The sequence below is a fragment of the Henckelia pumila genome, chromosome 2 (assembly GCF_033568475.1).
Source record: "Henckelia pumila isolate YLH828 chromosome 2, ASM3356847v2, whole genome shotgun sequence".
In the NCBI taxonomy this organism is placed as follows: domain Eukaryota; kingdom Viridiplantae; phylum Streptophyta; class Magnoliopsida; order Lamiales; family Gesneriaceae; genus Henckelia; species Henckelia pumila.
The window spans coordinates 105,190,070-105,215,803 of NC_133121.1; the positions used below are offsets into that span (position 1 = coordinate 105,190,070).

The following is a 25,734-nucleotide window of genomic DNA, read 5'->3' on the forward strand; positions in this document are numbered from 1 at the left end:
CATATCGTATAACATGTGCAACGCATATCACGCTTACTAATTATCATAAAATTACTAGTTCATGGGTTGAGCTGGACTCACTAGTCACGTACATATGTGCATGGGTGTATTTTATCAAGTGACTAATCTTTAGATTCAGAAGCCAAAGTATAATATATGTTTTTATGTAATCATGTACGTTTGGAGATTTAATTATACCATTCTTAAATTAATATTTGCATTGTTAATTATTTAATTCATATTGGATTACCGACTTGGGAAGATCTCTATTTTTGTAAAGTTCTAAATCAAGTAGATAGAGGATAAACATACTTATAAGGACTCTATTATATTACATCAATTATGTAAGTTCGAGTGTAACCAAAACTTTTTAAAAATATAAAAATAAAAACATTTCAAGGAAGATGGCCATGGTTCAGTCCATGATATAAATTAGGTCTATATAAATGACTGATCACAGGCAATGGAAAACAGAGGTTTACAGAAAAAATAAGCACGTGAAAGCAAAACCAATGTATACCAGGAGAAAATATTGGACTATATATGCGAAATCATACAACAGGATCATAAGAACATTAGTAATAGATATTTTCTGTCGATATTTCTATCTTCTTAATTTATTATATTCTATCACATCAAATATGTTGTAAACTAAACAATCTTATGAGACAAAGCAAGAGCTTTTTTCGTTAAAAAATGAACTTGGACCTAACTCAACCTAAAATCAAAAATTACCACACCAACATTTTCGGATCCAGTAAACCAATACATGCACGATTTATGTAAAAAAATCAAACTGGGAATCCAAAGAAATCAGCAAGAAACCGAGCAACAATCTTGGATCTGGATTTGTCGAAAAGATCAATCCCATGACACCCTCCTTCATCGAACCTCCCCACAACTTGTACTCCATATTCCTCCAATAATCTCACCAAATCCTTCTGCCTATCGATCAATGGGTCGCCCTCACAGCCCGTCACCAAAACCCTCCAATCCTGGCCCTTCATTTTCTCGAAAGCCTCTGCCTCAACATCAACCATTGGATTGGAATACTTGTGATCTCGGTCAACGCCCAAAGGCAAACCCATTTCCCACATTATATCATTCACAGAACATGGAAGAATATGGTCGTTCGCCAGCCTTGCTTCGGATTCTGTCCTCTTCACCCCACCGAAATAAGGTTGCTGCAACACCAGCCCTTGGATCTTCAACGGAGACAGATCTCCGCCGCACGAGGCCGCGCGTAACCCCACGTGGTACGCTAAGTTGCCGCCGGCGCTCACGCCCATGAGGAAACACCGTGAGAAGTCGGCGAACTCCGTCAGCCACTCGAATTCTGCGGTTCTGATCCAATGCAAGGCCTCGATCCCGTCGTCGTACGCGGCGGGGAGTCGGTGCTCCGGCGCGAGGCGGTACTCCACGGAGACGACTATCGCCGGGATGTAGCGTGCAAGGTCTGAGCAAAACTCGTGCATCACGGGGCTTGCGGCGCTGCTTATGACGAATCCTCCGCCATGATAGTACACCAGGAGTGGCAGCTTAACCTTTGGATTGGAATCGAAATATTGTTTAGGCAAATATAATCGTGCTCAGGTGTTTATTGCTGGATTGATCGGAATATCCTTGCTGATGACGGGAAGTTTGGGATCGGAGCAGGCCGGGGAACTTGGGAAAAAATCTGTAGCCCGTGTGATGGAATCGTCGGAGTTTTTGACGAATCCGATGTAGCCGTAAGGGTCAACGTTGGGATCTATCGGCGGCATATTGGCCATAGTTTTCACTGTAATATATATACTAAAATTAACGATCGGAGATGCCAAGTACTTTACATTTTTGCTTCTGCTATTTATTTACTTTGGGCTACATTTGTTGGAAATTTGTTGTAATAAATCGAAAAGGAAAGTAGAAATGAGACAAGTGGCAAAGGAACCACGGTGCCTCTTGATTTGAATTGCGGATTCAAATTGAATTCAGAATTATTGGTTCATGCAACTAAATGGTTGTATGTAAGAGGTAAGTTATGTTTCACATCTTTTGGTCAAATGACGTGTCTCATTCGATGTGGTGTACTCTTTCATTCATGTTGCTGAATGTTGGTTTTTGTTCAGTGATGAGATTATCACAAAATGACTACCTGGGATGGGTAAATTCTCGAGCGGAAAAGGTAGGCGAAGATACAAAATATATGAGTATCTTATTCGTTTGGAGACGAAGTTCTACCAATATTTTTTAGAGAGTCAGTCCATGCCCTACCTTGCCCCCCAGGATGGGCTTTTATACTCGCTCACCCGGGTCCTCAATGATTATTGGGTATGGCCTTACTGACAACTTTTAGGGTGATAAGATGGTTATCACGTGTGATTTAGACCCCCATAATTTCCGGACAGAGCCCACTCCTTTGGATCGTGTTTAGTAATGATTGGATTTGTGATTTGAACCTGACATACTTCAAATAAACGTGGCCGTTTTCTGGCCCTAAAAATAGAAAGGCCGGGGCCCCACTGGTTTTCCTTTCCTTTCCTAACTTCCGAAGGCTTACTCCGGGAGGTTCTAGCTCCCAGACCCCTTACCCGGGTTCCTTTCAATCTCCTGTATCGGTCCGGGTGCTAAGGCCTCCCAGGTTAAGCCTTTCTTGCAGATCCCAGGTTACTGCCCCCCATTCCCGGGTTCTTTAATATGTTGCGGTTACACCAACCTCTCGAGTCCAATCCACCCGGGGTATCGTCATCCCGGGTATGTGATATCATCACACTTCCTAAAGATAGTCGGGCTAGGACCTGCTCCGCTGTCCCGAGAAGCTAATATCATCTTTCCGGGTCCAATCCACCCGGGGTATCGTCATCCCGGATATGTGATAGCATCACACTTCCTAAAGATAGTCGGGCTAGGACCTGCTCCGCTGTCCCGAAAAGCTAATATCATCTTCCCGGGTCCAATCCACCCGAGGTATCGTCATCCCGGGTCCTATCTCCCGGGGTATCTACCCGGGAGTCGCTACCCTTACGTCAGCCCTAGACGCTTTGTAGTGCGCCTGTCAGAGAATTTGTTAGACGTCGCTTCAGCTTCTTGAGCACGCTTTGCGTATCTCTACCGTTCATTTCAAAATACACGGCTCAGATTATTTTGGCCCCTTTTAGTATTTAATCCTTCGCGACCCTTCCTTCTTCTTCTCATCGTCTTTCTTTTCGAACTCATTACCCTTTGGTTTTCAGCGACTGTGCTTTCAGTTCCATTGTTCGCTTCCCTGCATCCCTAATTCGCTTTAATTCTGTAAGTTTTATTTCAATATCTACAGGTACCTCATCTACCTCTGGAGCGAACGCCAAAGGCTCGCCCAGAGACGAGGAACCAAGCGGTAGCTCGAGCGATGCTCGCTCCGCTTCTGCGCTGCTTTCCCGACCTTCTTCTTTTAGGCAAGCTTCCCGACTCCCGACAAAGCCTTCCACTGCTTCTTCCTCTCGCCCCAAGGGAAAAGGCAAACAAAAAGTGAAGAACCCAAAACCCCTATCTTCTGTGCCCTCTTCCTTGGGCTGGTACACTTACCTTCCTAGCACCCTCTCCCAAGGGGCCGCGGAGGAACTTCGTGGCTCAGGGGAAATCCCTTTATCCTACTCCTTATTCCATCCTCTACCTGGGAGTGCTCCTGATACTCCTCCTCCCGGTTGCTACACATTTTTCCGAGACCAAATTCGGAGTGGCCTTCGATTTCCCATTCCTCCTTTCTACCTAGCTGTTGCCGACTTCTTTCAAGTTTCTGTTAATCAATTCCACCCGAACTCCTTCCGAATAATGGCCTCGACCTATATCCTCTTTAAAATGCACAACTTAGCCATCACCCCTCTGATTTTGCACTACTTTTTTTCTTGCCGCTTCAACGAAGGAGCTTTCTCCCTGGCCGCATGGCTGAATTCTCGTTTTCTTTCCGATATCCCCTCATCTTTAAAGGGATGGAAAGAGCGGTATTTTTTTATTCAACCCCCGGCTCCTTTCACTTTTAGGACTGGGTTCTTATCTAGTCTCCCTCCTCAACCTGAGCTTCCCGAACATTATAAGGTTGAGGAGCCTTATACTCGTAGCTTGACCTTAGTCAAGAATAGGACATTTTCCTCCCCCGCCTTATTAACGAACGATAACATCATAGCCTACGGGTTGGGCACCCGGGTGGAAGATCTCCTTGACCAGGTGATCAATGCATACGGTGACCCGGGGGCTCAACCTGGTAATGGCTGTTCTCTGAATTTCTTTACACTGCTTTATTTATTAATACGTACACGTACTCACATTTGTTCCTTTGGTGCAGAGCCATCAGATATGATCAGGGAAGAGTTCGCCCGGCGGGCAGCCGAGAGGAAGGCTGCTAAAGAGAAAACCCAAGCCCTAGCCGAGCGAAGGAAAAAGGCCCGGAGGGAGGAAAAGAGTCCTATTCATCCGCAAAGTCCTTTGCGTTTACCCACCGTGGTAGTCCCTCCGTCTACAGTGCCGATTCTTTCAGCTGTGCTCTCTCCCCCTTCAAGTGCTGCTGTTGCCGGGACTTCTGTCATGGCGCTATGCCCACCTCGACTTGCTTCCCAAGCCCAGCTGTCTTTGTCATCGGAGGACTTGGAAGATGAGGTACCGCTTTCCCATCATAAGAGGAAAATCGGCCAGGTATCCCAGATGATCGACCTGACGGACTCGGAGGACGTCCTGCTGTCCAAGGACCTGGCCTCATCTGCTCCTACTTCTTCTATGGCCCTTCGGGCCCCGGGCTGGGATGCTTATGTCTTTGCGGGTGACCCCACTTCTCACGCCTGGGGTGACCGAGTAGATCTGGGGCTCTCGATTTCCTCTTTTCTTATCAGGGACAGCCTCCTCCAAAGTTGCCCAAATCCAAAGCTTGTTATCCCCGGAAGATCACTCTTTACTGGCAGCTCGTGGTATCACCTCCAAACTATCGGAGGGTGTTTCCCATGCTTATACGGTAAACTCTGCCCTTTAGATACCTGAAAAAAAAAAGAGGTGCTTGTGCACGTCTTTATTTAATCCATTGGTTGCTTTGGATGCAGGGCTTATGCATGCTGGCCAATGCCCTTGATGAGGCGAACGCTAGTCTCTCCCGAGAGAGCGAGAGGTGCAGCTCTTTTGAAGAGCATATCACTCTGCTTCAATCGCAGGCAGCCGCCCTAAGAGAGACTCATGAAGCGGAGGTTCGATCCCACCGAGAGTCGCTGGAGGGTTTCCGGGCAGATGTGGCGCGAGTGGAGGAAAGATGGCAGCGTAAGCTAGTTGAGATCCAAGATCGCCGCTCTTCCGAGATTCAATCTCTGGAGGCTCAAATAGAGCAAATTACCCGGGAGCTTGGTCAAGTTCGGCAGGAAAAAGACCTGGCTTTGAACGCAGTGAGTGGGCTTCAGGCTTCCGCGGAGGTGATGCAGAACCAGTTGGTAATCGCCCGTACGGAGGTGGATATGCATCATTCTTCAGCTCTGGATGCTGCCCAGGCTTTGGAGGAGCGCTTTGGTACCAAAGCTGAATGGCGGAATTCTTTCCTTTCTTCCAAGGAGTTCGAGCAGACGGTGATGGATAAGTCCTTTGATTTCTTCACCCAGGGCTTTGACCTCTGTTCTACTCAGTACGAGGCAGCTGGCCTGATGCAGGAAGGAGTTCCAGATCTTAATTTGGCCATTGCTTCTTTACCCTCCGGTCCTGAAAAATGAAGGAGAAGGACCCCAGGAAGGGGTAGACGCCAGCGAAGAGCAGAAATCTCAAGAGGGAACCGACCCCTCGGGTTCTTAGATTTAGGCTATTCATCGGAGCTTTAGGCTTGGGCTCCTAACTTTTATACATGTATATTTTGTTTGTTAAGGAAAAAACTTTGTTCTTGATTCGCCTCTTTATTCGAATGATTTTTTCTGTGTGCCTGGATAAATCCTCTGTTTTGATATACCATGAGGGTGGCCTACTCCCTCAGGCATTTCCGATGCCCGAGCGCCAGGAATCCTGGGTCCTTTTCAAGTCCCAGGTGGTGGGTCGCCTGAGCTCATATGGCTCACGCATTACCACGGGTCTTTGAGCACCAGGGTGGTGGATCACCTTGGTTTTTTGGTGCCAGGGTGGCAGATCGCCTGGACTTACATGGCTCGTGAATTACCACGGGCCTTTGAGTACCAGGGTGGTGGATCACCTGGGTTTTTTGGTGCCAGGGTGGCAGATCACCTGGACTTACATGGCTCGTGAATTACCACGGGCCTTTGAGTACTAGGGTGGTGGATCACCTGGGTTTTTTGGTGCCAGGGTGGCAGATCACCTGGACTTACATGGCTCGTGAATTACCACGGGCCTTTGAGTACCAGGGTGGTGGATCACCTGGGTTTTTTTTGGTGCCAGGGTGGCAGATCACCTGGACTTACATGGCTCGTGAATTACCACGGGCCTTTGAGTACCAGGGTGGTGGATCACCTGGGTTTTTTGGTGCCAGGGTGGCAGATCACCTGGACTTACATGGCTCATGAATTACCACGGGCCTTTGAGTACCAGGGTAGCGGATCACCTGGGTTTTTTGGTGCCAGGATGGCAGATCACCTGGACTTACATGGCTCGTGAATTACCACGGGCCTTTGAGTACTTTTGCGATTACAATAGATCAAAACATACCTTTTATTTATACAAACGGCAGAAACATAATTTACAGGCGCATATGTACTTTTAAGGATAATAAGACTTAAGATGCAGAGTATTCCAGGGCCTCTGTAGGACTTTGCCCCAGCTGTCCTCCAAATATCAGGCACTCCTTCCTATCCTCCGAATTACTTTGTAAGGTCCTTCCCACTTTGCTTCTAGCTTCTTTACCCCTCCTGCCGGGTTAACTTTCTTCAGTACCAAATCTCCTATCTGGAATTCCCGGGTTTTGACCTTTTGATTGAACGCCTTGATTATCCTGCTCCAGTAGGCTTCCATTCGAATAGCGGCCCGTTCTCTTTTTTCTTCAATCAGGTCTAACTCTTGCGTCCTGTCCATGGTTTCTCCCTCTTGGTGAGCTCTCACCCGGGGGGAGGTCTGTCCGATTTCCACTGGGATCATGGCCTCGGACCCATACACCAAACTGAAGGGTGTTTCTCCTGTGGCCATCCTGGGGGTAGTGCGGTAAGACCATAGAACACCGGGAACCTCCTCTACCCAACTTTTACCAGCACCAAAGAGTCGGGTTTGTAAAGTTTGGATGATAGTCCTGTTAGTTACTTTCGTTTGTCCGTTGATTTGTGGGTACTCCATGGAAGTGAATACCTGCTTTACCATCATCTCTGTGCACCAATACTTTATTTTCTTTCCCTGGAACTGCCTCCCATTATCCGAGACAAGCTTCCGAGGTAAACCAAATCGGCAGACAATGTTCTTCCAAATAAATCCCAACACCGCCTCTTCAGTGATTCTCGCTAATGGCTCAGCCTCCACCCATTTAGAGAAATAATCCACTGCCACCAGTAAGAACTTTCTCTGTTCGGGGCCCACAGGAAATGTTCCCACGATATCCATGCCCTACTGATCAAAAGGGCAGGATGCCCACATCGGTTGTAACTCCGCCGCTGGCTTGTGAGAAAAGTTCCCAAACCTTTGGCATCCTTCACACGTCTTGACTACCTGCCGGGCATCCTGCTGCAGGGTGGGCCACCAATATCCCGCCAATAGGGTACGCCGGACCAAGCTCAGAGCCCCTCCATGATCTCCGCAACAGCCTTCGTGTATTTCCTGAAGTACATACCTCACTTCTCCTTGGGCTAGGCACCTTAGCAAGGGACCCTGAAAAGATCGCCGGTATAACTTTTCATTAATCAAGGTGAATCGAGCTACCTGCCTTCTGAGCTTCCGGGCATGTGCCTCCTCCCCAGGAAGGATTCCTGTCTGCAAGTACTCTACAAGGGGAGCCATCCAGGATCTTTCCGAGGCCTCTTCTTCCCTTCCTTCAATGGCCATCACCGACCCGGACTGTTGTATCACCTCCCGGCTATCAATACCAGTGAGGGATGATGCCACCCTGGCTAGGGCGTCTGCCTCCGCATTATGCTCCCTGGGAATTTGCTCAATGCTCCAGCTAGAAAATTCTTCTCCCTGCTGTTTGATAAGTCCCACATACTCCTGCAATCTCTTCTCTCTGATGCTAAAAGTTCCTTGGACTTGCTGTACTACCAGTTGAGAATCCGAATACACAATCACATGCCTGGCTCCCGCCTCCCGAGACAATTTCAAGCCCGAGATTACTGCTTCATACTCTGCTTCATTGTTTGACTTGAAAGATGATAATCTTATCGCCACTTTAGTTTTTTCCTGAGTGGGAGAAATGAGAATCACCCCCACTCCGCTTCCTTCCAAACTGCTGGCCCCATCCACAAAGATTCTCCACACCTCCTCCTGTCCAAATGTGATGACCTCGGTCAGGAAGTCAGACAAAGCTTGTGCCTTAATAGCTGCCCGAGGCCTGTACTCTATATCGTATTCTCCAAATTCTACTGTCCACTTGACCAATCGACCTGAAGCATCCGGTTGAGTCATCACCCGGCCCAAGGGGCTATTGGTCAGGACAGTGACTGGATGCGATAGGAAGTAAGGTCGGAGCTTCCGGGCAGTCAAAATAAGGGCCAGGGCCATCTTTTCCATTTCACTGTATCGGGTCTCGGGCCCCTTCAGAGCATGGCTTACGTAATAAACTGGCTTTTGATCTCCTCCCTCTTCCTTTATTAACACCGTGCTCACAGCAAACTCTGTCGTGGAGATATAAACCCACAATCTCTCCCCTGGTTCGGGCTTAACCAGGATGGGCAGATTTGCCAGATGCTCCTTTAATTCCTGGAAAGCCCGTTCACAATCCTCACTCCATCCAAATCTCTGAGCCTTCCTCAATACCTGAAAGAAAGGATGACTCCGGTGGGCAGACCGAGCAATGAAACGAGACAGGGCAGTGACTCTTCCAGTCAACCGCTGCACTTCCCTAATGGAGGAGGGTGATGGCATCTCCCTCAGGATTTTTACTTTCTCCGGGTTTACCTCTATTCCTCTCTCGGTCACTACAAATCCCAAGAATTTCCCGCTTTTCACTCCGAACACGCACTTGGCCGGGTTAAACTTCACCCCGTACCTTCGCAAGGTACCAAAGGTTTCTTCCAAGTCAGGAATAAAATAGTCCCTGGTCCTGGATTTCACCAGAATATCATCCACATATACCTCGACATTTTGGCCCAATTGATTTTTGAAAACTCTATCCATCATCCTTTGATAGGTGGCTCCTGCATTCTTTAACCCAAAAGGCATAACCACATAACAAAACGTTCCTCCTGACGTAACAAAACTGACCTTATCCTGATCCTCCCTAGCCAGGAGAATTTGATGGTATCCCTGGTAAGCATCCATAAAGCAAAGCAGCTCATAACCAGAGGTAGAATCTACTAACTGATCAATCCGGGGCAGGGGATAGCAGTCCTTGGGGCAGGCTTTGTTTAAGTCTCGGAAATCTATGCACATTCTCCATTTCCCTGTACTTTTGGGTACCAGCACTACGTTAGATAACCAAGTAGGAAACTGTACCTCTTTAACGTGCCCTGCTTCCAGAAGTTCCCGGACTTGCTCAGTAATGACCTTGTCTTTTTTTGCCCCGAAGTGTCTCTTCTTTTGCCTGACGGGCCGGGATCCTGAGAGGATATTTAGCCTATGTTCTGCCAAATGGGCCGGGACTCCAGTTAGCTCCTTAGGAGACCAGGCAAACACATCCGCGTTCTGGGTCAGGCAGGTCTTTAATTGCTCAACCAAAGCAGGCTCCATCCCTCGAGCCACCCGGGCGATCTTCCCCGGCTGTCCAGGCACTACCTCTACCTCTACCTCCTCATATTCTTCTTTTACTTATCCTACCGCGCACACCTCTTCTTGTCTGGAACCATCTCTCCTCTCCGTCCCTCGTGCCCTCTTGTTATCCACCCGGATGGTGTCCGCATAACACCGTCGGGATGAGTGTTGATCTCCCTTTACTTTTCCCACTCGATCCCCCACCGGGAATTTGATCTTTTGGTGGTAAGAGGAAGCGACAACCCTAAAGGCATTTAAGGCCGGCCTTCCCAGGATAATATTGTAGGAAGATGGGCCTCCACCACGGTGAAGAGGGCCATGACAGTCTTCTTTGTATCGCCCGATTCTAACGTAATAGGAAACCGCACTTCTCCTTTAGGCCGAATGGTATGTCCTGCAAACCCATACAGGAATGTTTTTACAGGGTTAACCTCACATCCCCACAAGTCCATTTTCTCAAACGCATCCTGGAAAATGACATTCACAGAACTCCCCGAATCCACAAACACCCTTCTTATGTCATAGTTAGCCACCTGCGCTCGGATGAGTAAAGCATCGTTGTGGGGTAAACACACTCCCTCCAAATCCTCGGGCCCAAATGTAATGACTGGGCAGGGATCTAGTCTCCGGGCCTCGATTCCCAGGACCTCTCTTTTGCTCCAAGATTTCCGAGCCCTATTAGAGTCCCCATCAGTGGATCCTCCCGAAATCATGTTGATCACCCCTTTGGAAGATCCCTCTCGGGGTCCTTTGTCAGGCCCCCGTGACGTTACCTCCCGGGCTTTCGAGGGGTCAGGCCTATTGTCTCGCGAGATGTCAAACTGGGGTACCCAGGGGCGTCCCCTCTGCTTTTTCTCCACATGCTTTGTTTCCTCGAGCACAGGCTGTCCTGGCTCCACGACGAGCCTCCGACACTCGCTAGTGTTGTGTGTGTTAACCCGGTGTATCGAACAGTATTTTCCCGGCCTTTTTGGAGGCAACGGCTGGACATTCTCATCGCACAGGTGGATTTCCCGATCCCGGGCTACCCTGTGATGAGCAAAAGCAGCAAGCCTCCCCGGTTGATCCTGCCTTCTTCTTCCTTGACTACCCTGGTTTCCTCTCTCCTTTTGCTCTTCCCTCCTGTCCTTCTCCCTCTTTTGTCGCTGGGCCTCCTCCATATTGATATATTTCTCGGCTCGAGCCAAGAGGTCCTCGAAGTACCGGGGGGCCCTCTTGACCAGAGACCGGAAGAATTCTCCTTCTCTAAGCCCTTGCGTGAAAGCAGTGATTTTGGTTTCAGGTGCACATGCAGGCACTTCCAAGGCCACTCTATTGAACTTTTTAATATAAGCTCTTAGAGACTCCTCGTTTAGCTGCTTTATCTCGAAGAGGCTGAGAGTGGTTTTCTTGTATCGCTTGCTGCTGCTGAAGTGTTGCAAAAAGACCTCCCGGAATTCTTTGAAAGTCTTAATGCTTCCTTCTTCCAGATTTTCAAATCATCTCTGGGCGGAGTCCACCAAGGTAGTTAGAAATACCTTGCACTTGATTTGATCACCATAACAATGCAACATTGCCACGTTCTCAAACCGGGTTACATGCTCCTTGGGATCAGCGCTGCCATCATACTCTTTGATTTTGACGGACTTGAAATAGACTGGCAATGACTCCCCAATGATTTCCGGAGAGAAGGGACAGCCCAAACTTTTGACCCGCGCGGATTCCCGCGGGTCAGTATTCTCCAGTTTTTGTATTTTTTGCTTCAACATTTCCAGCTCCCCTGCCATGGTGACATTTGCTGATCCTGCATGTGAATTTCCCTCATCCTCCACGTGTATGCCTTTACTCTTCTCTTTCTCGGACCTCGGTCCTGGCTCTCCTTCCCTTTCTACTTCTTTTTCATTATCCTTCCTTTGGCCCTCCTTTTCTCCTTGTTGTATTGCCATGATTCTTTGTAGAGCCGCGTCCACCATAGCGTCCACTTGCTCCTGGATTGCGGCCACTGCTCGATGAGAGCTTTCAGGATCATCGATGATGGTCATATCTACGTCTTAGACTCAATTTCCCACAGACGACGCCAATGATGCGATTATCACAAAATGACTACCCGGGGATGGGTAAATTCCCGAGCGGAAAAGGTAGGCGAAGATACAAAATATATGAGTATCTTATTCGTTTGGAGACGAAGTTCTACCAATATTTTTTTAGAGAGTCAGTCCATGCCCTTACCTTGCCCCCCAGGATGGGCTTTTATACTCGCCCACCCGGGTCCTCAATGATTACTGGGTATGGCCTTACTGACAACTTTTAGGGTGATAAGATGGTTATCACGTGTGATTTAGACCCCCATAATTTTCGGACAGAGCCCACTCCTTTGGATCGTGTTTAGTAATGATTGGATTTGTGATTTGAACCTGACATACTTCAAATAAACGTGGCCATTTTCTGGCCCTAAAAATAGAAAGGCCGGGGCCCCACTGGTTTTCCTTTCCTTTCCTAACTTCCGAAGGCTTACTCCGGGAGGTTCTAGCTCCCAGGCCCCTTACCCGGGTTCCTTTCAATCTCCTGTATCGGTCCGGGTGCTAAGGCCTCCCAGGTTAAGCCTTTCTTGCAGATCCCAGGTTACTGCCCCCCAGTCCCGGGTTCTTTAATATGTTGCGGTTACACCATCCTCTCGAGTCCAATCCACCCGGGGTATCGTCATCCCGGGTATGTGATATCATTCAGTATTTTCAGAAAGTTCAAAAAGATTCTTGAAGTTCGTAATTTAGAGTACTTTTATTTCGAAATGAAAGTCGTCGTATTTTGGGAGAAGATTATCGTATTCCATAAGCATCGTGTGTGGAGCAAATTCGTCTTAAGGACATAGAGTCTAACTCTAGTTTCGACTTTAACTTTCTATTGGTGTCGTGTTTCAGTACGTGTTGCAACATCTGTCAAGATATAAGTCAAATAATTTCAATTTTGCACAAGATTCAAACCCAATAAACTTTAATTAATCATTACTTTCATTTTCCATAGCGACATGAAATATGTATGTCAATTAATGACCATTTTGCCCCTAGAATATACGAATTTCATGATGTTGTTTCAGATATTTATGTGAAATTATGTTGATATAATTAGGTCGACCAAAGAAGTGAATAAGAAGTTCTTTTGGTTTATATAATAATATAGATCTTACAAATTATGTGTGGAAAATATCAATACGGTCCAATTAATTAACCATACCGACCACGGGTTTTTTATAAATTTAATTTAAAAAAAATTAATTAATTGCACAAATAATGCATGCACGAAAATATTACAATACTACTTTAAAACGCCGTTGCTATTAGCGGACCCTGCCAAAAGCAGGGTGGCAGGATCCGCTTAAAAAAAGAGCGGACGCTGCTTTGGCAGCGTCCGCTCATGCTGGCAGCGGACGCTGCCAGCAGCACATGGGGACTTGCGAATCGCAAGTCCCCATGTGCAAATTTCATTTTTTTTTTCTTTTTCGTTTTTTTAATTGGTTTTATAATTAATTATATTTTATAAAATTATTATTTATTTAGTATTAGTATGATAATTTTTTTCCTAAAAAATTTAATTTAAATTTTTGATGATCGGACTGAGAAATTATTAATAAAATAAAATTAAAAATTTACGATTAAAAAAATTAAATTGATTAAATAAATTTTTTTGATCAGATATATTTATAAAAAATTAGTTAAACTAAATAACATATTTTCATTAAAATTATATTTTAAATATAAGTTATATTTTAACTTAACTTTTGGTTAGCAAAGTTATATATTTATTTTAATTTGTTTGGATTTATAGAGGTCAATTGGTTATGTTGATAAATTTATGGAGTTAATTCATATCTATTCGGGTCGAATTGATGAAAAAATGCTATTAAAAAATTTTTCAACCCGAACTCGAGTCTACACGAAATCATCTCGAAAATTATGAACTCGAACCCACCAGAATATATCTAAATTAACACCACTAAATTTATCCAAATATATATGATTTAACTCCACTAAATTTATCCACATAACCGATGTACTTCTATAAATTCAAACGAATTAAAATAAATATATAACTTGCTAACCAAAAGTTTTTTTTTTTTTTTTTAACTTGCTAACCAAAAGTTAAGTTAAAATATAATTTATATTTAAAATTATAATATAAAATAATTTTAATAAAATATGTTATTTAGTTTAACTAATTTTTTATAAATATATCTGATCAAAAAAATTTATTTAATCAATTTAATTTTTTTAATCGTAAATTTTTAATTTTATATAATTAATAATTTCTCAGTCTGATCATCAAAAATTTAAATTAAATTTTTTAGGAAAAAAATTATCATACTAATACTAAATAAATAATAATTTTATAAAATATAATTAATTATAAAACTAATTAAAAAAACGAAAAAGAAAAAAAAATGAAATTTGCACTGGGGACTTGCGATTCGCAAGTTCCCCATGTGCTGCTGGCAGCGTCCGCTGCCAGCATGAGCGGACGCTGCCACCCTGCTTTTGGCAGGGTCCGCTAATAGCAACGGCTTTTTAAAGTAGTATTGTAATATTTTCGTGCATGCATTATTTGTGCAATTAATTATTTTTTTTAAATTAAATTTATAAAAAACCCTACCGACCACAAGTAGTTGAGCCGTCAACTTACATAAAAAAAAATATCTTGGAAAAGAAGCATTACTTTATAAAAATACAAAATCTTAGTGTCCTCAAAATAGACCAAATTAACTACCAGTATTTCAATCCACCTCCTTAGGCCATCAATCATTGAAAATATTATAAACTTTTTTCCATCACTTGAAAATATAGGACATCAATCAAATTGGCCTATGTTTATTCCATTTAAGTCATATATTATAAGAAACGTACAATGAATGTCTTGCAGAAAGTTCGTGAACCTCAAATACGAAATTGTTATGTCTAAAATTTTATTAGGTACAATTTATTAGCAACTAGTGGAAGGGTACAATAAAATCGAGCTCAGAGTCCCAACCACTCCGGTTATCATTTTTAATGACATATTTATATATCATAACAGCGCAACAACAAGAGATATTCGAGTTGGTAAAATATGTGAGTGATTATGCAATATTGATCATGACTTTAGATTGATTTTCTTTATGAACAATTTCGTGGACTTTGTCAAATAGAGTTTGTCTTGTATTATAATTTACATCTCCCACTTGCAAAGTTTTGTATATTTCTAGAATTGTGTCACGATTAATATTATTATAATTCAAATAAATCAAGACATGTATGTTAAAATATGAAGAAATTATAAAGACCTTACAAAAATAAGAAAGAAATTGATTGCCGTTTCGGACTAATTTATTAAGGTCATCTGCATGTGGCTTATTCAAAATAATCACAGTGTTTATTTTTATACTTCAAAATTCATTCTTAAATTCAAAGTTTCTTTTATTATTCATTCAGAGTCCCAATCGTTAATTTAATTCCTCAAGTCTCCTGTGGATCATCTTGCATGTTCATTGGGGACAAATGAGGAAGCCACGTCCAAAGAGAATGGAAATTATTTTGGGAACTTAAACTTCCACCGAAGGTAAAAATTTTCATATGGAGATTTACGAGAAATTGCATATCTTTAAAGGAGCAGCTACAGAGAATAAAAAATCGATGGCATGTATTCATATCTTGCCCCTTTGCACAAGATTGTTGGCGACATGCAAAGTTACATGACAAAATTATAGCTGGTGCATATAGGGCCAAAACATTCTTGGAACTTTTCTTCAATTTATTGGCAGAAATGAGAGGGTATGAAAGAGCTAAGTTTTGCATTATCTTGTGGAGTATTTGGCGACAAAGAAATGAAAAAGTGTGGAATCATAGCAACATCAATCCAAGGCAGACCTATAAAATGGCACAAGAGTATTTGTGTGACTGGATGGGAGCAAAACAAATGATGCAGGAGCTTAACAATCATCAAACTATAGAGAAAACATGCAGACAATGACATAAACCAGAAAACTCCTTCCTCAAGTGCCTTCTTCGGTGAGGAACAAAAGATTGGGATTGGATGCATATTGAGGGATGAAGAAGGAAGGGTGGTAAGATGCAGAACAAGTATTTCAAATGGTCTGGTTGAAGTAAAGGTTTTTCATAGTAAACAAACTGCTGAGGAGGAGGATCGCTGTGTAAGACAAGTCCATGCCTGGCCAATAGCCATGTACATGTTTCCGAGGCCTCGACGGAGGGGTACGGGTATTCGGGAAAATGGCTCGACTGTTGTGGCTAAGCCTCTTTGCACTCTTTGTACTCTCTGCGTACGCTTGCAGGCTAGACAGCCAAATTGATGATTCAGTGCTCCGTGCTAAGCGTCGCCTCCGCTGTGGTCACCTGAACTCAACGCAGAAATTCTTGCTCACAAGTAATGCACAAACATTTCCTCGCTGGAAGATGTCTCATACGTGATTGTAACAACACAACACATGACAATTTAATGAGGTAGTAGCAAATGGATATGAGATTCTATTTGCATAAATGACTAATTTAGTATAGGAAATACTGTTTACTAATTCTACGATGGCCTCCATTCTTTAAAATGAATGGTAAAAAGGGAAAGCATCTCAAGAAAATGCATCTTTGATTTGAACTGTTTCTTTACATATATATATCATTTACACTTCATAACAACAAACAATGGCCTACAACATCTTTAATTCATCTCAGTCAACGTTAGGCAGCGACTGGTACTCACCGGACCTTCTTACGAGATTTGTATGGAAAGTGAGAGGGCGGCGATGGTGAAAATTCAACTGGAAGCTTGGGAGATTCTAAATCTCCAGACAGCATTCCCACCACATCTTTCATTGAAGGCCGACGAGACGGGGATTTCTGAAGGCAGAGCAACGCCACTGTGATGCATAACAAGGCTTGATCTTTATTCAACAATTGAACATTTGGATCAACTAAATCGATAAGCTTTCCGGCGCGAGCAAGATGACGAGCCCAAGAAAGAAGGTTGGCTCGTTGGAACTCCGACATGGGTGACCCTGTCACTTGAAGTGGCCTACGCCCTGCTATAAGAACCAATAAAAGAACTCCATAACTATAAACATCACATTTCTCGGAAACATCTCCTCCGCCGCCATATTCTGGTGCCACGTAGCATACAGTTCCTCTCATACTTGGTGTGCTACTAATTCCACCACTCTTAGGTATCTCCCCACTGACTGAATCATGACTGTTCTTCTGTGCTCTCCAAAGCTCGCCACTAAGCCCATCCAACCACCAGTCCATGCTACTCTTACTACTACGGCTCCGGCTCCTTTTCTTCTTCCTGTCAACATACAATTCATCGTCCCTCGGCCACCAGTGATCACTGTAACAATCATCACTTATCGACCCCTGCCTTTGTTTCTTCTTCTTCTTTTTCTTCCTCTCGAGCTCTTCACAGTACTCCTCTTTCCACCACTCCCTTGCTGGTCTTCTCTTCTCTTTCTTCACATTCTTCTCAACATCCATTGCCACCCACCAATCCAACTGTCTTCTTTTCTTCTTCTTTTTCTCCATTTTACCAGCTACCCCAGAGCTCGAGGAAGCGCCCATCCACTCACTTTTTGGCCTCTCCTTCTTGATCTCATTTCCAATCCATTCCATAACATAGTCTTTCACTGCCCCTGGTTCACCATCTTCCCTTCCTGTATCTTGCTTCCACCACCAATCTTTCCCTGTTACACTCTTCTTCTTCTTCTTCCAACCACTTTTTTCACCCCCACTCTCAACACTAAACCGATCAATATTGACATCTGAGAGACTTACTTTCTCCAAGCCATCACATGGCGAAGACATGGCAGCCACCGTCCCAGGCGATACGGCAGGAGCTGCTTCTGCCTCCGGCGACAACTCAATCTCCACCACCGCCTCTGGTGAAGCCTCAACCCTCACAATCACACTATCCGGCGACTTTTCCGCAGCCCCAAGATCATGAATGTTGTGACTTTCTTCGAACCCACTAGCGGTAATCACACTCTCCGTCTCCTCCACCATGGATCCATTATCCTCTAGCCCATTCCCTAAACTATATTCCTTCTTTGTCTCAACATCCAAGATATTGTTCTCCTCCACCTTGAACCTAGCCAACCCCAAATCACCAATCTTGGCATTGAAGCCCTCATCCAACAATATATTACTCGGCTTAATATCACCGTGAATAATCGGTGGATCGCAGTAATGATGTAAATACTCGAGCCCTTTAGCAATATGTAAAGTAATCAAAAATCTCTTATCCCAATTCCTCAAGGCCTCACTTTTCTTGTGAAAAAGACAATCTTGTAAGCTCCCGTTTTCCATTAGTTCATATACTAAAAGCATGCGTCGTTTCTTAGGATTTGATGAAAAACCCATCACAGAAAGAACATATTTACAGTCGATCTTGGAAGAAAATAGCAACTCGTTCTGAAATTCACGCTCACCTTGGAGAGAACCCGAGTCCATAAGCTTCACAGCGACACGATCGAAGGGAAAGGGAACGGTGGAGTCTCTGGACACGTGGCGGTTCTCCTTCAGGACGGCCTGATACACTGACCCAAATCCACCCTGGCCGAGGCGGTGGGACATAGAAAACCCAGAGGTTCCGCGGCGTAGGAGCGAGTAAGAAAGCTGATACGGGGGTTTCTTAGAGTCGGTGTCCGAAGCCGAAGGGACGGTTCGTTTCTTGCTAATTCTTCGGAAGCAGAGAGCAAACAAAAGAACCAAAGAAACCGCCGCCGTCAGCCCACCGGCGAGAGGCGGCACCAGACTGGTCGTCAGGTGCTGCGGCGGCGGCGGAGAAGGCTGACGGGAGGGCATAATAGTAACTTCGACAGTAGTTTGGTTTTTTTTTGCGGATTTCAAGAAAGACAACTCATAACAGACCGAGATCGAGCAGCGAAATGGGGATGAGTGATACGGCTAAACTTTAATCACTGACTCATTTCACTCGGCTTCTGTTTCAAGATTGGACTTTTGGTGAATGTGATCTTTGTTGCCGTTTGGATATCACATTTGCGGGTCAAAGTCTTGGACTTTATTATTTGTTTACATATTATAATTTTTATTATTAAGTATAAAAATTCTAGTCTTATTACATAAACCGGAAAAAAATTAAAAAATCTCATCTACATGCATAATAAAATTTATATTTATTTTTGTGGCCCCCGCATGCATATTATGCTACTGCTATTTTTTTTATGTCATGGTCATTTGCCTTTAGTGTAGACTGCAGACTATGTAAATTTTTTGACAGTGTAATAATCTACAAATTATATTATTTACTTAAATTACATTAGACAAGTCAAGTGCGATAGACAACTCTGATAAAACATTAGTAGAAAAAATCAAATTTCTGATCATTGATTTTTTGAGGCTAAGGCTAAGGCCCTGAGACCAACTGGTTACAAGTTCGATTTTTGCTGACTGCGAGTAATTTTCATAATTTATTTGGATAGATTTAGAATGTTTCTTTATAATTTCTCTTTTCAAGATAAACAGGTTTCGAGTTCACGTTCTAGTCTCATATATAATCCGAAAACTTACATTATATATACGTAATCAATATTGTACTTGTACTCTACAAAATATATATATCTTTCTAAAAATGAACATTTTTTTTCTGAATAACACGCATTAGTGCATTTAGGTTTAGATTTTTGGGCCTTTGGATGCAATAGTCAAATATTGCTCAAATTAAGAATTTAGAGATTGCACAACTTGATGATCAACAATACAATTTATTTTTGCAAGATTAATTTACATTATGATGTTAGAGTTCGATCCTTGTTCAAAGATAAACTGGATTATATTTAAAAATAAATATCGAAGCAGAAACACCGAAAGTAATGTTTGAATGAGTTTTTAAAAACATATCTCATGCTTTTTCAAACTTCCGTCAAACTTCCGTCAGTGGTAAGGGAGAGAATCGAGAGCTCAAGATCCATTTGATTTTTAGCACGAGTTTCATGTAAATGAATTTAATTAGATAAATTTTTCGCAAATTTTGTTTTTTTTTAAAAAAATGAATTGCGTGACAAATATTCAAAAAAAGGAAAAAAGAAAAAAAGAAAAAAAAATAAAGGAACTGAATCTGAACTAGATTCGGTGCGCTCGAATTTAATTAGACCCAATACTCACCAACTGCCAAAATGTTTCTTTAATCGATGTGGTTGCATAGATAATAGGGTAGTTGGGGAGTGGTTTGAATTATTTTTCTTTTGGTTTCTTTAATAATTATAATATAATATAATATTTTTCTATCAATTCTTAGATGTTATTGGTTTTAATAATAATCTTGTTAGAGAAAAAATTAATTTCATATCACATGGCTGCGTGACCTTTTCAATGTTTAGGTCATTTTTGCATGACAACAAAATATTTGGTAGCGGGTGGATGACATAATTGAAAACTCTCTTTCTTTTTTTTCTTTTTTGTTCAGTCGTCAATGAGTAGGTGAAAAAAGCTTTTATGCCCGATAATCGATTTCAAGATTTGAACAAATACTTATATATATATATGTTTAAAGTGTTTTTGAAAAAAAAATATATATAAAAGGTTTAATATTTTTTAGAATTAAAGGTTTTAAAATTTATTTTAAGAACAAATATTCATTTAGACAACCATTGTATAAAGGTTTTAGGGTTAAAAAATAATATATTTTGATTTACATCATTGCTTTCATTTTTCAAAATCAAAAAATAACTCTCAAGTATCTTTAATAACTGTAGTTAGACGGTTAGGCATCACTTTTAAAAAAAAAAAATAAAAATAAAAATATTTTATAATAATATTATCCAAACATATGTTCAAGATTTTTTTACTTATAAATCAGTAAAAAAACAAAACAAAACTCTAAAGTTTTTGTCCAAATGGAATCCAAATTACTTACATTTGGTTTATTTTATTTTCATATTTCTCCGAGATCTAAATGTAATATATCGGTGTTAAATAGATATGATTTGTTATTTTTTTGACTACCAAATTGTCTTTAATCATACTTGGTCTTCTATTTCGTCTTTTTTTTAGTGTGGTTTTCACTCTTATATGGATTAAACAATGAAATGAGTCAAATGACGCATATATCAATGTGCATGTGATTGAGTCGAAAAAATGAAACTATAAACTTCTGTTAGTCATGTTATATAGTAACTATACATGGAGAGTAATACTGTAATTCATGATTATATTTTGTGGAAATAGTTATCGCAGATTTCAAAGTTTAATTAATAATAGATAATGCCTGTGATATTTTGTGGCGTAAGATTTAAATAAAGACCAAAATAAAATTGAAACCGCGGAAGAACATAATTTGAATATATCGTTTTATATGAAGAATATCATAAGAAATAATGTATATTTATACATCTCTAGACACTAATAAAAAGGTTGTGTTTCGATTCTTGAAATTTTTTTATGAACACGATTCAGTTGATTTTCGAATCCTCTATATATGTTTGGGTGTGTTTGAAATGAGAGATGGGATTTAGAATCAAATATAATCCCATGTTTAGTTTCAACGTTTCATTTATCTTACATTAATCAAATCATTAACTATATATTCATATTAATTATATGATCATTGATACGAACTTACCATATTACCCTCAGATACATTTTTTTTTATATTTATTAATCATTTAAAATATTAAAATATAATTTATCATTTTATCTCAAATTTAATAATTCAAATCAAACATATTTTTATTTATCAATTACCATTACATCCAACTCAAACATATCAATAATCATATATTTTTATAATATATAATCATATACATCAAATCAAACGAACTCTATATATATGTAAAATTAACTATTTTAAATAACAATTAAGGTGGATTTCAATTGACAATCAAATTCAACATTATTCGAGTACTTCCTTGAAAATCAAACAAGTTGTTCCGAGTCAAAACCTTACATTCAAAACGAAACCTAAACAAACTTGGTACGCGAAATGCTTTCCCTTTAATTTGCAAAGAAGAACAAATTCAGATAGACAAACAAAAAGCAGTGCATTATCTTAACCAACAAGCTATGGGAAAGAAAAGGTGAAAAGAGAATAAAAGGTAAAATTGAGTGAGATGTCCCACTCGTATAATCCATCAAAGTATCAAACTTTTACATCCTTTTTTTTATTGGGGAATGTGGAATCAAATGCAATTTCAACACAAAGAAATCAGTGCTGTAAAAGGTTGACAGACACATTCATTATCATCATTAATAAAGATGATAATCTAAATAAAACATTATATAAAGGACCGGCAATGAATAAAAAAAATTGAGATTTTGTTAATTAAAATGATATTTTTATAAATTTTATGGCACTTGGAATGATTTTTTTTAAAAAAATTAGTATTGATATAATCATTTTTAGATTTCATAATAATAACGTAAATATTTTTCATTCTCCTATTCATCACATAATAGTATGAATGAAATGTAACAACTCAAAATGTGTGCTTTACTTCAAAAAAAATTTTTTTATTGAATCTCATTACAATAATTATACTTCTTACAATCTACGAGAATCGAACATGTATCGTCTGACGAAAATTGTAAAACAAAATATGTGTGATGATAACAATAGAACCTTGATTTTATAGACCAAACAACCCAAGTTCACGTCAGGCTACTCTTGCTCTCGCATCAGTTACCCAAAAGAACAAATAATTAAAAATATATATTATTTTAAATAATAATAATGATGATAAATAATAATAAATGATAAAATAGTGGACTTTTGTGTTCTAAAAATGACCCATGTGGGGTTAGGTTGGACCATTTGCTCCTCGGTTTGGATTACTCAAAGCAAGGGTCTCTGGCCCACATTGATTTAACCTTAAAGTCTTTAGATTATAACTAAAGCCATGTGGCCCACCGGGCCCAGCGGCCTTTATTTTTGTTGAAATTATTGCCACGTTTCAAAAATCAAAACTTTTTTATTCCATTTTTTTTAAGGCAGATATTACTACTGTACGATAATTGTGTGTTTAAAATCAAATGCTTCTGAATTCGAAAACTTTGAATATTTATTCCATGGTAAATCGAAAAGTAGTGATTTTGATTCCCTACATATCCAAGAGCCAAGTTACCCTACATTTTTTATAATATTCGATTTAGAATTCGTCTTATTTTGCTCATATACATGCATGTAATTAATTATATAAAAAATATCATCGTTAAACATTTTTTGGGCTGAACTTTTTCATGCATCAATTCACATTACATTATTATTCACATAAAATTATAATGAAGTGCAACGTCGTTGAATGAAACGTCCCAAAATACGTAGACACATATATGATGCATATAAGATCATTTCAAATCATCAAATGTATATCATCGGCGAACTGCATGCAAATTCAGCCCTTTATCCTTGTGAAGCGTAAACATGGTTCGATAAGTTGCGTCCTCGTCTCCGTCCACGAGTTCGAATCTGAAAAAGAAGAGAAGAGTGGCTGCAAGTATCTTCATTTGCCTGTAAGCAAATTCCTTCCCCAAGCAAACTCGAGGCCCAGCCTATTGAATTGTATTGTCGTAATATTAATTAGCTAGTGTACGTTAAATAGATATACTAATACCAATACTTTGTTTGTACGTAGGTTTCACTGAGAGAATTTTGACCTGAAATGCAGTGAATTTGAAAGGGCTTTCTGCTTGAAAAACACCATTTTGGAGCCATCTTTCGGGCCGGAATTCCTCCGCATCTTCTCCCCAAATATACACCATTCTTCCCATTGCATATGGCATGTAAGCCACCCCATCTCCTTTCTTTATCTTGTTCCCGTCTGGAAGAATGTCATCTTCACTTGCAAACTTCCCATCCTGCATCAGTACATTTGATATTTATATATATTTACATGCATGTAATGTAATGTAATGCAATAATCCATTAAAAGATGAGTCAAATTTATATTATTGCAGACTGCTTACCAGAGGAACAGCAGGATACAGCCTGAGAGTTTCTGTAAGAGCTGAGTGTAGATATTGCATCCTATCAATGGCCGAGTTGGTTAATTTGAATACGAATTCTTCGACAGATAATCTATCAGCAGCATCAACATCAATAGCTGATTTCACTTCCATAGCCACCTTTTCTTGAATCAAGCGATGTTTGCTTATCATGTAAAAGAACCAAGTAAGCGTGTTCGCAGAAGTGTCCTTTCCAGCTGTTATGAAGCTCGGAATTATGTCTCTCAGATATTTGTCGCTCATGTTTTCTTCTTCACTCTTGAGAAATCTCGATAGTATGTCTTCTTTTGAACCCTAAAAAATCATTATAATTACTGGAGAAAACCATAAATGGTTAAATATTGTAAGATTTTATATTAAAAGGTATGTTCTGGTCTTCTGATAGAATTTTATTAGGAAAACAAATTATTTTTGTGTAGTAATACTGCTAGTGCACTTTTGTATCTAAATTGATCCTAAGCATGCATCAACTTCATATATGTATTTAGCTCTTGCAAAACCTGTTCGGTTTTCATCTGGTCTCGTTTGCGTTGGATCAATCGGTAAACAAAGTTGTCAATGATCTTGATGTTATTCTTGAGATTTCTTTCCAAGCCAATGTTAAGAGATCTTTTGATCCTCCACAGAACATCTACGTATCTCCAGTATATGATAACATTGGAATCGTCGAAAGCTTTAATAAACCGGTTGCCAGTTTCATCCGAACCCGAGAGGGTGTTGATATCTACACCAAACCCCACCTTAAGCATCGAGTCCATTGTTGTCTTCATCAACAAATCCTGTGACACACCTCAAAACACACATATATGGATGCTAGTGAATGAAAATGACAAGAAGTTTGAAAAATTAAAGTTTATACCTGTAATTCAACTTGAGTTTCTTCACAAATCTTGTCAGCTAATTTAGCAGCATTAGATCGAAAAACATCGCTGCTGAAATCTCTGAGCATTTTGGTTGAGAACTCGTAGCTTGCAAGTTTTCTCTGGTAGCGCCATTTGTCTCCATCCACGGCAAATATCCCATCCCCGAATAGATCTTTCAGTATGTCGCAATGGTAATCCCCCTTAATTTGTTATACACCCCACACCATGTTAAGTTCGACAAAAATCAAAGCCTAACCTTGAGAGATGTTTTTTCACTTCATATAATATTTGAAACTATATAGAAATTCAAGAAAAAAAATAAGCTTAAACACCAAAAATAAGCCTAACACGCACACATGCACACATATGTATATATGTGCTATTTTACCTTGCCATAGTTGCGGAAATTGGTTTTCAAGATGTGCTTCACATTATCTGGATCAACAGTGTAAACCTCGCTGTGCGAGTCCGCAAGCAAACGGAAAGTGTGGTACTTACTTGCCAAAGGAATTTGACAATCAAAAAGTCTTTTGAAATGTATGAGTTGATTCAGCATATGTCCAGCCACAGGTGGTCGACCCACACCGGAGACCACTTCTCCGACATAAAAGACAAGTGATGATACAATGAATCCCAAGACAACGTAGAACGGCAACCCCAGAAATGTTAGTAGGTAAGATTTTGTAGCAAATGATGAACTTATTACAAGAAAGGCAACTGATGAAACAAAGAGAAGACTGCCCATGTAGCCTGATCAAACTTTGGTTTACTAAATGGTGGTTGGAGCTATGAGAATGGGTTGCCAGCATAAAACAATATTGTATAGAAATTATTTATGTTACACCGGGAGAAACATACGAATACGTTAAAGCCAAGGAAAAAAACAAGGCCCCTTTCAGAATCGGGATTGACAATTTCAAAGTGTTGCATGTCAAATCACTGGTTATATTTAAGCTCACCGGCGCGGGTATCTTTATAGCCGGATATATATTTTTGGTACTGGATTGATAGGGACTTGCAATTTTAATACAGTTTCATATCCAACTTTCGTTAATTGAAACATAGTATCCTTCTCTTGATGTATCCCACTACAC

The 25,734-nt window shown here is 40.8% G+C and overlaps 3 protein-coding genes and 1 pseudogene across 3 annotated transcripts; all 4 read right to left on the reverse strand.

Annotated features, from left to right (window-relative positions):
* Window positions 1-465: 465 nt before the first annotated feature.
* On the reverse strand, window positions 466-1,976 carry LOC140884023 (carboxylesterase 1-like; annotated as a pseudogene).
* Window positions 1,977-10,064: 8,088 nt separating this feature from the next.
* LOC140878073 (uncharacterized) lies at window positions 10,065-11,831 on the reverse strand. The gene is made up of 2 exons (XM_073281675.1): window positions 11,335-11,831; window positions 10,065-11,217 (listed from the first exon to the last, which is right to left on the reverse strand). Exons 1-2 carry the CDS (start codon window positions 11,829-11,831, stop codon window positions 10,065-10,067), a joined length of 1,650 nt encoding a protein of 549 aa, XP_073137776.1.
* A 4,568-nt stretch (window positions 11,832-16,399) lies between these two features.
* Window positions 16,400-18,825, reverse strand: LOC140879338 (receptor-like serine/threonine-protein kinase At4g25390). The gene has a single exon (XM_073283015.1). It carries the CDS (start codon window positions 18,621-18,623, stop codon window positions 16,527-16,529), a length of 2,097 nt encoding a protein of 698 aa, XP_073139116.1. The 5' UTR covers window positions 18,624-18,825; the 3' UTR covers window positions 16,400-16,526.
* Window positions 18,826-22,974: 4,149 nt separating this feature from the next.
* LOC140879339 (cytochrome P450 704C1-like) lies at window positions 22,975-25,594 on the reverse strand. Its single transcript, XM_073283016.1, has 6 exons — window positions 25,029-25,594; window positions 24,637-24,840; window positions 24,278-24,556; window positions 23,739-24,071; window positions 23,430-23,630; window positions 22,975-23,324 (listed from the first exon to the last, which is right to left on the reverse strand). Exons 1-6 carry the CDS (start codon window positions 25,383-25,385, stop codon window positions 23,145-23,147), a joined length of 1,554 nt encoding a protein of 517 aa, XP_073139117.1. The 5' UTR covers window positions 25,386-25,594; the 3' UTR covers window positions 22,975-23,144.
* Window positions 25,595-25,734: the final 140 nt, after the last annotated feature.

Bases quoted from the DNA above. Each gene is read 5' to 3' on its own strand.
- LOC140878073 (XM_073281675.1), bottom strand. From the start codon at position 11,831: ATGACCATCATCGATGATCCTGAAAGCTCTCATCGAGCAGTGGCCGCA. The intron at 11,218-11,334 runs GTGCAAGGTATT...GCAACACTTCAG, and splicing joins TGTTATGGTGATCAAATCAA to CAGCAGCAAGCGATACAAGA.
- LOC140879338 (XM_073283015.1), bottom strand. From the start codon at position 18,623: ATGCCCTCCCGTCAGCCTTCTCCGCCGCCGCCGCAGCACCTGACGACC.
- LOC140879339 (XM_073283016.1), bottom strand. From the start codon at position 25,385: ATGGGCAGTCTTCTCTTTGTTTCATCAGTTGCCTTTCTTGTAATAAGT. The intron at 24,841-25,028 runs GTAAAATAGCAC...TAACAAATTAAG, and splicing joins ATTTCCGCAACTATGGCAAG to GGGGATTACCATTGCGACAT. The intron at 23,631-23,738 runs GTAAGCAGTCTG...GTACTGATGCAG, and splicing joins TGTATCCTGCTGTTCCTCTG to GATGGGAAGTTTGCAAGTGA.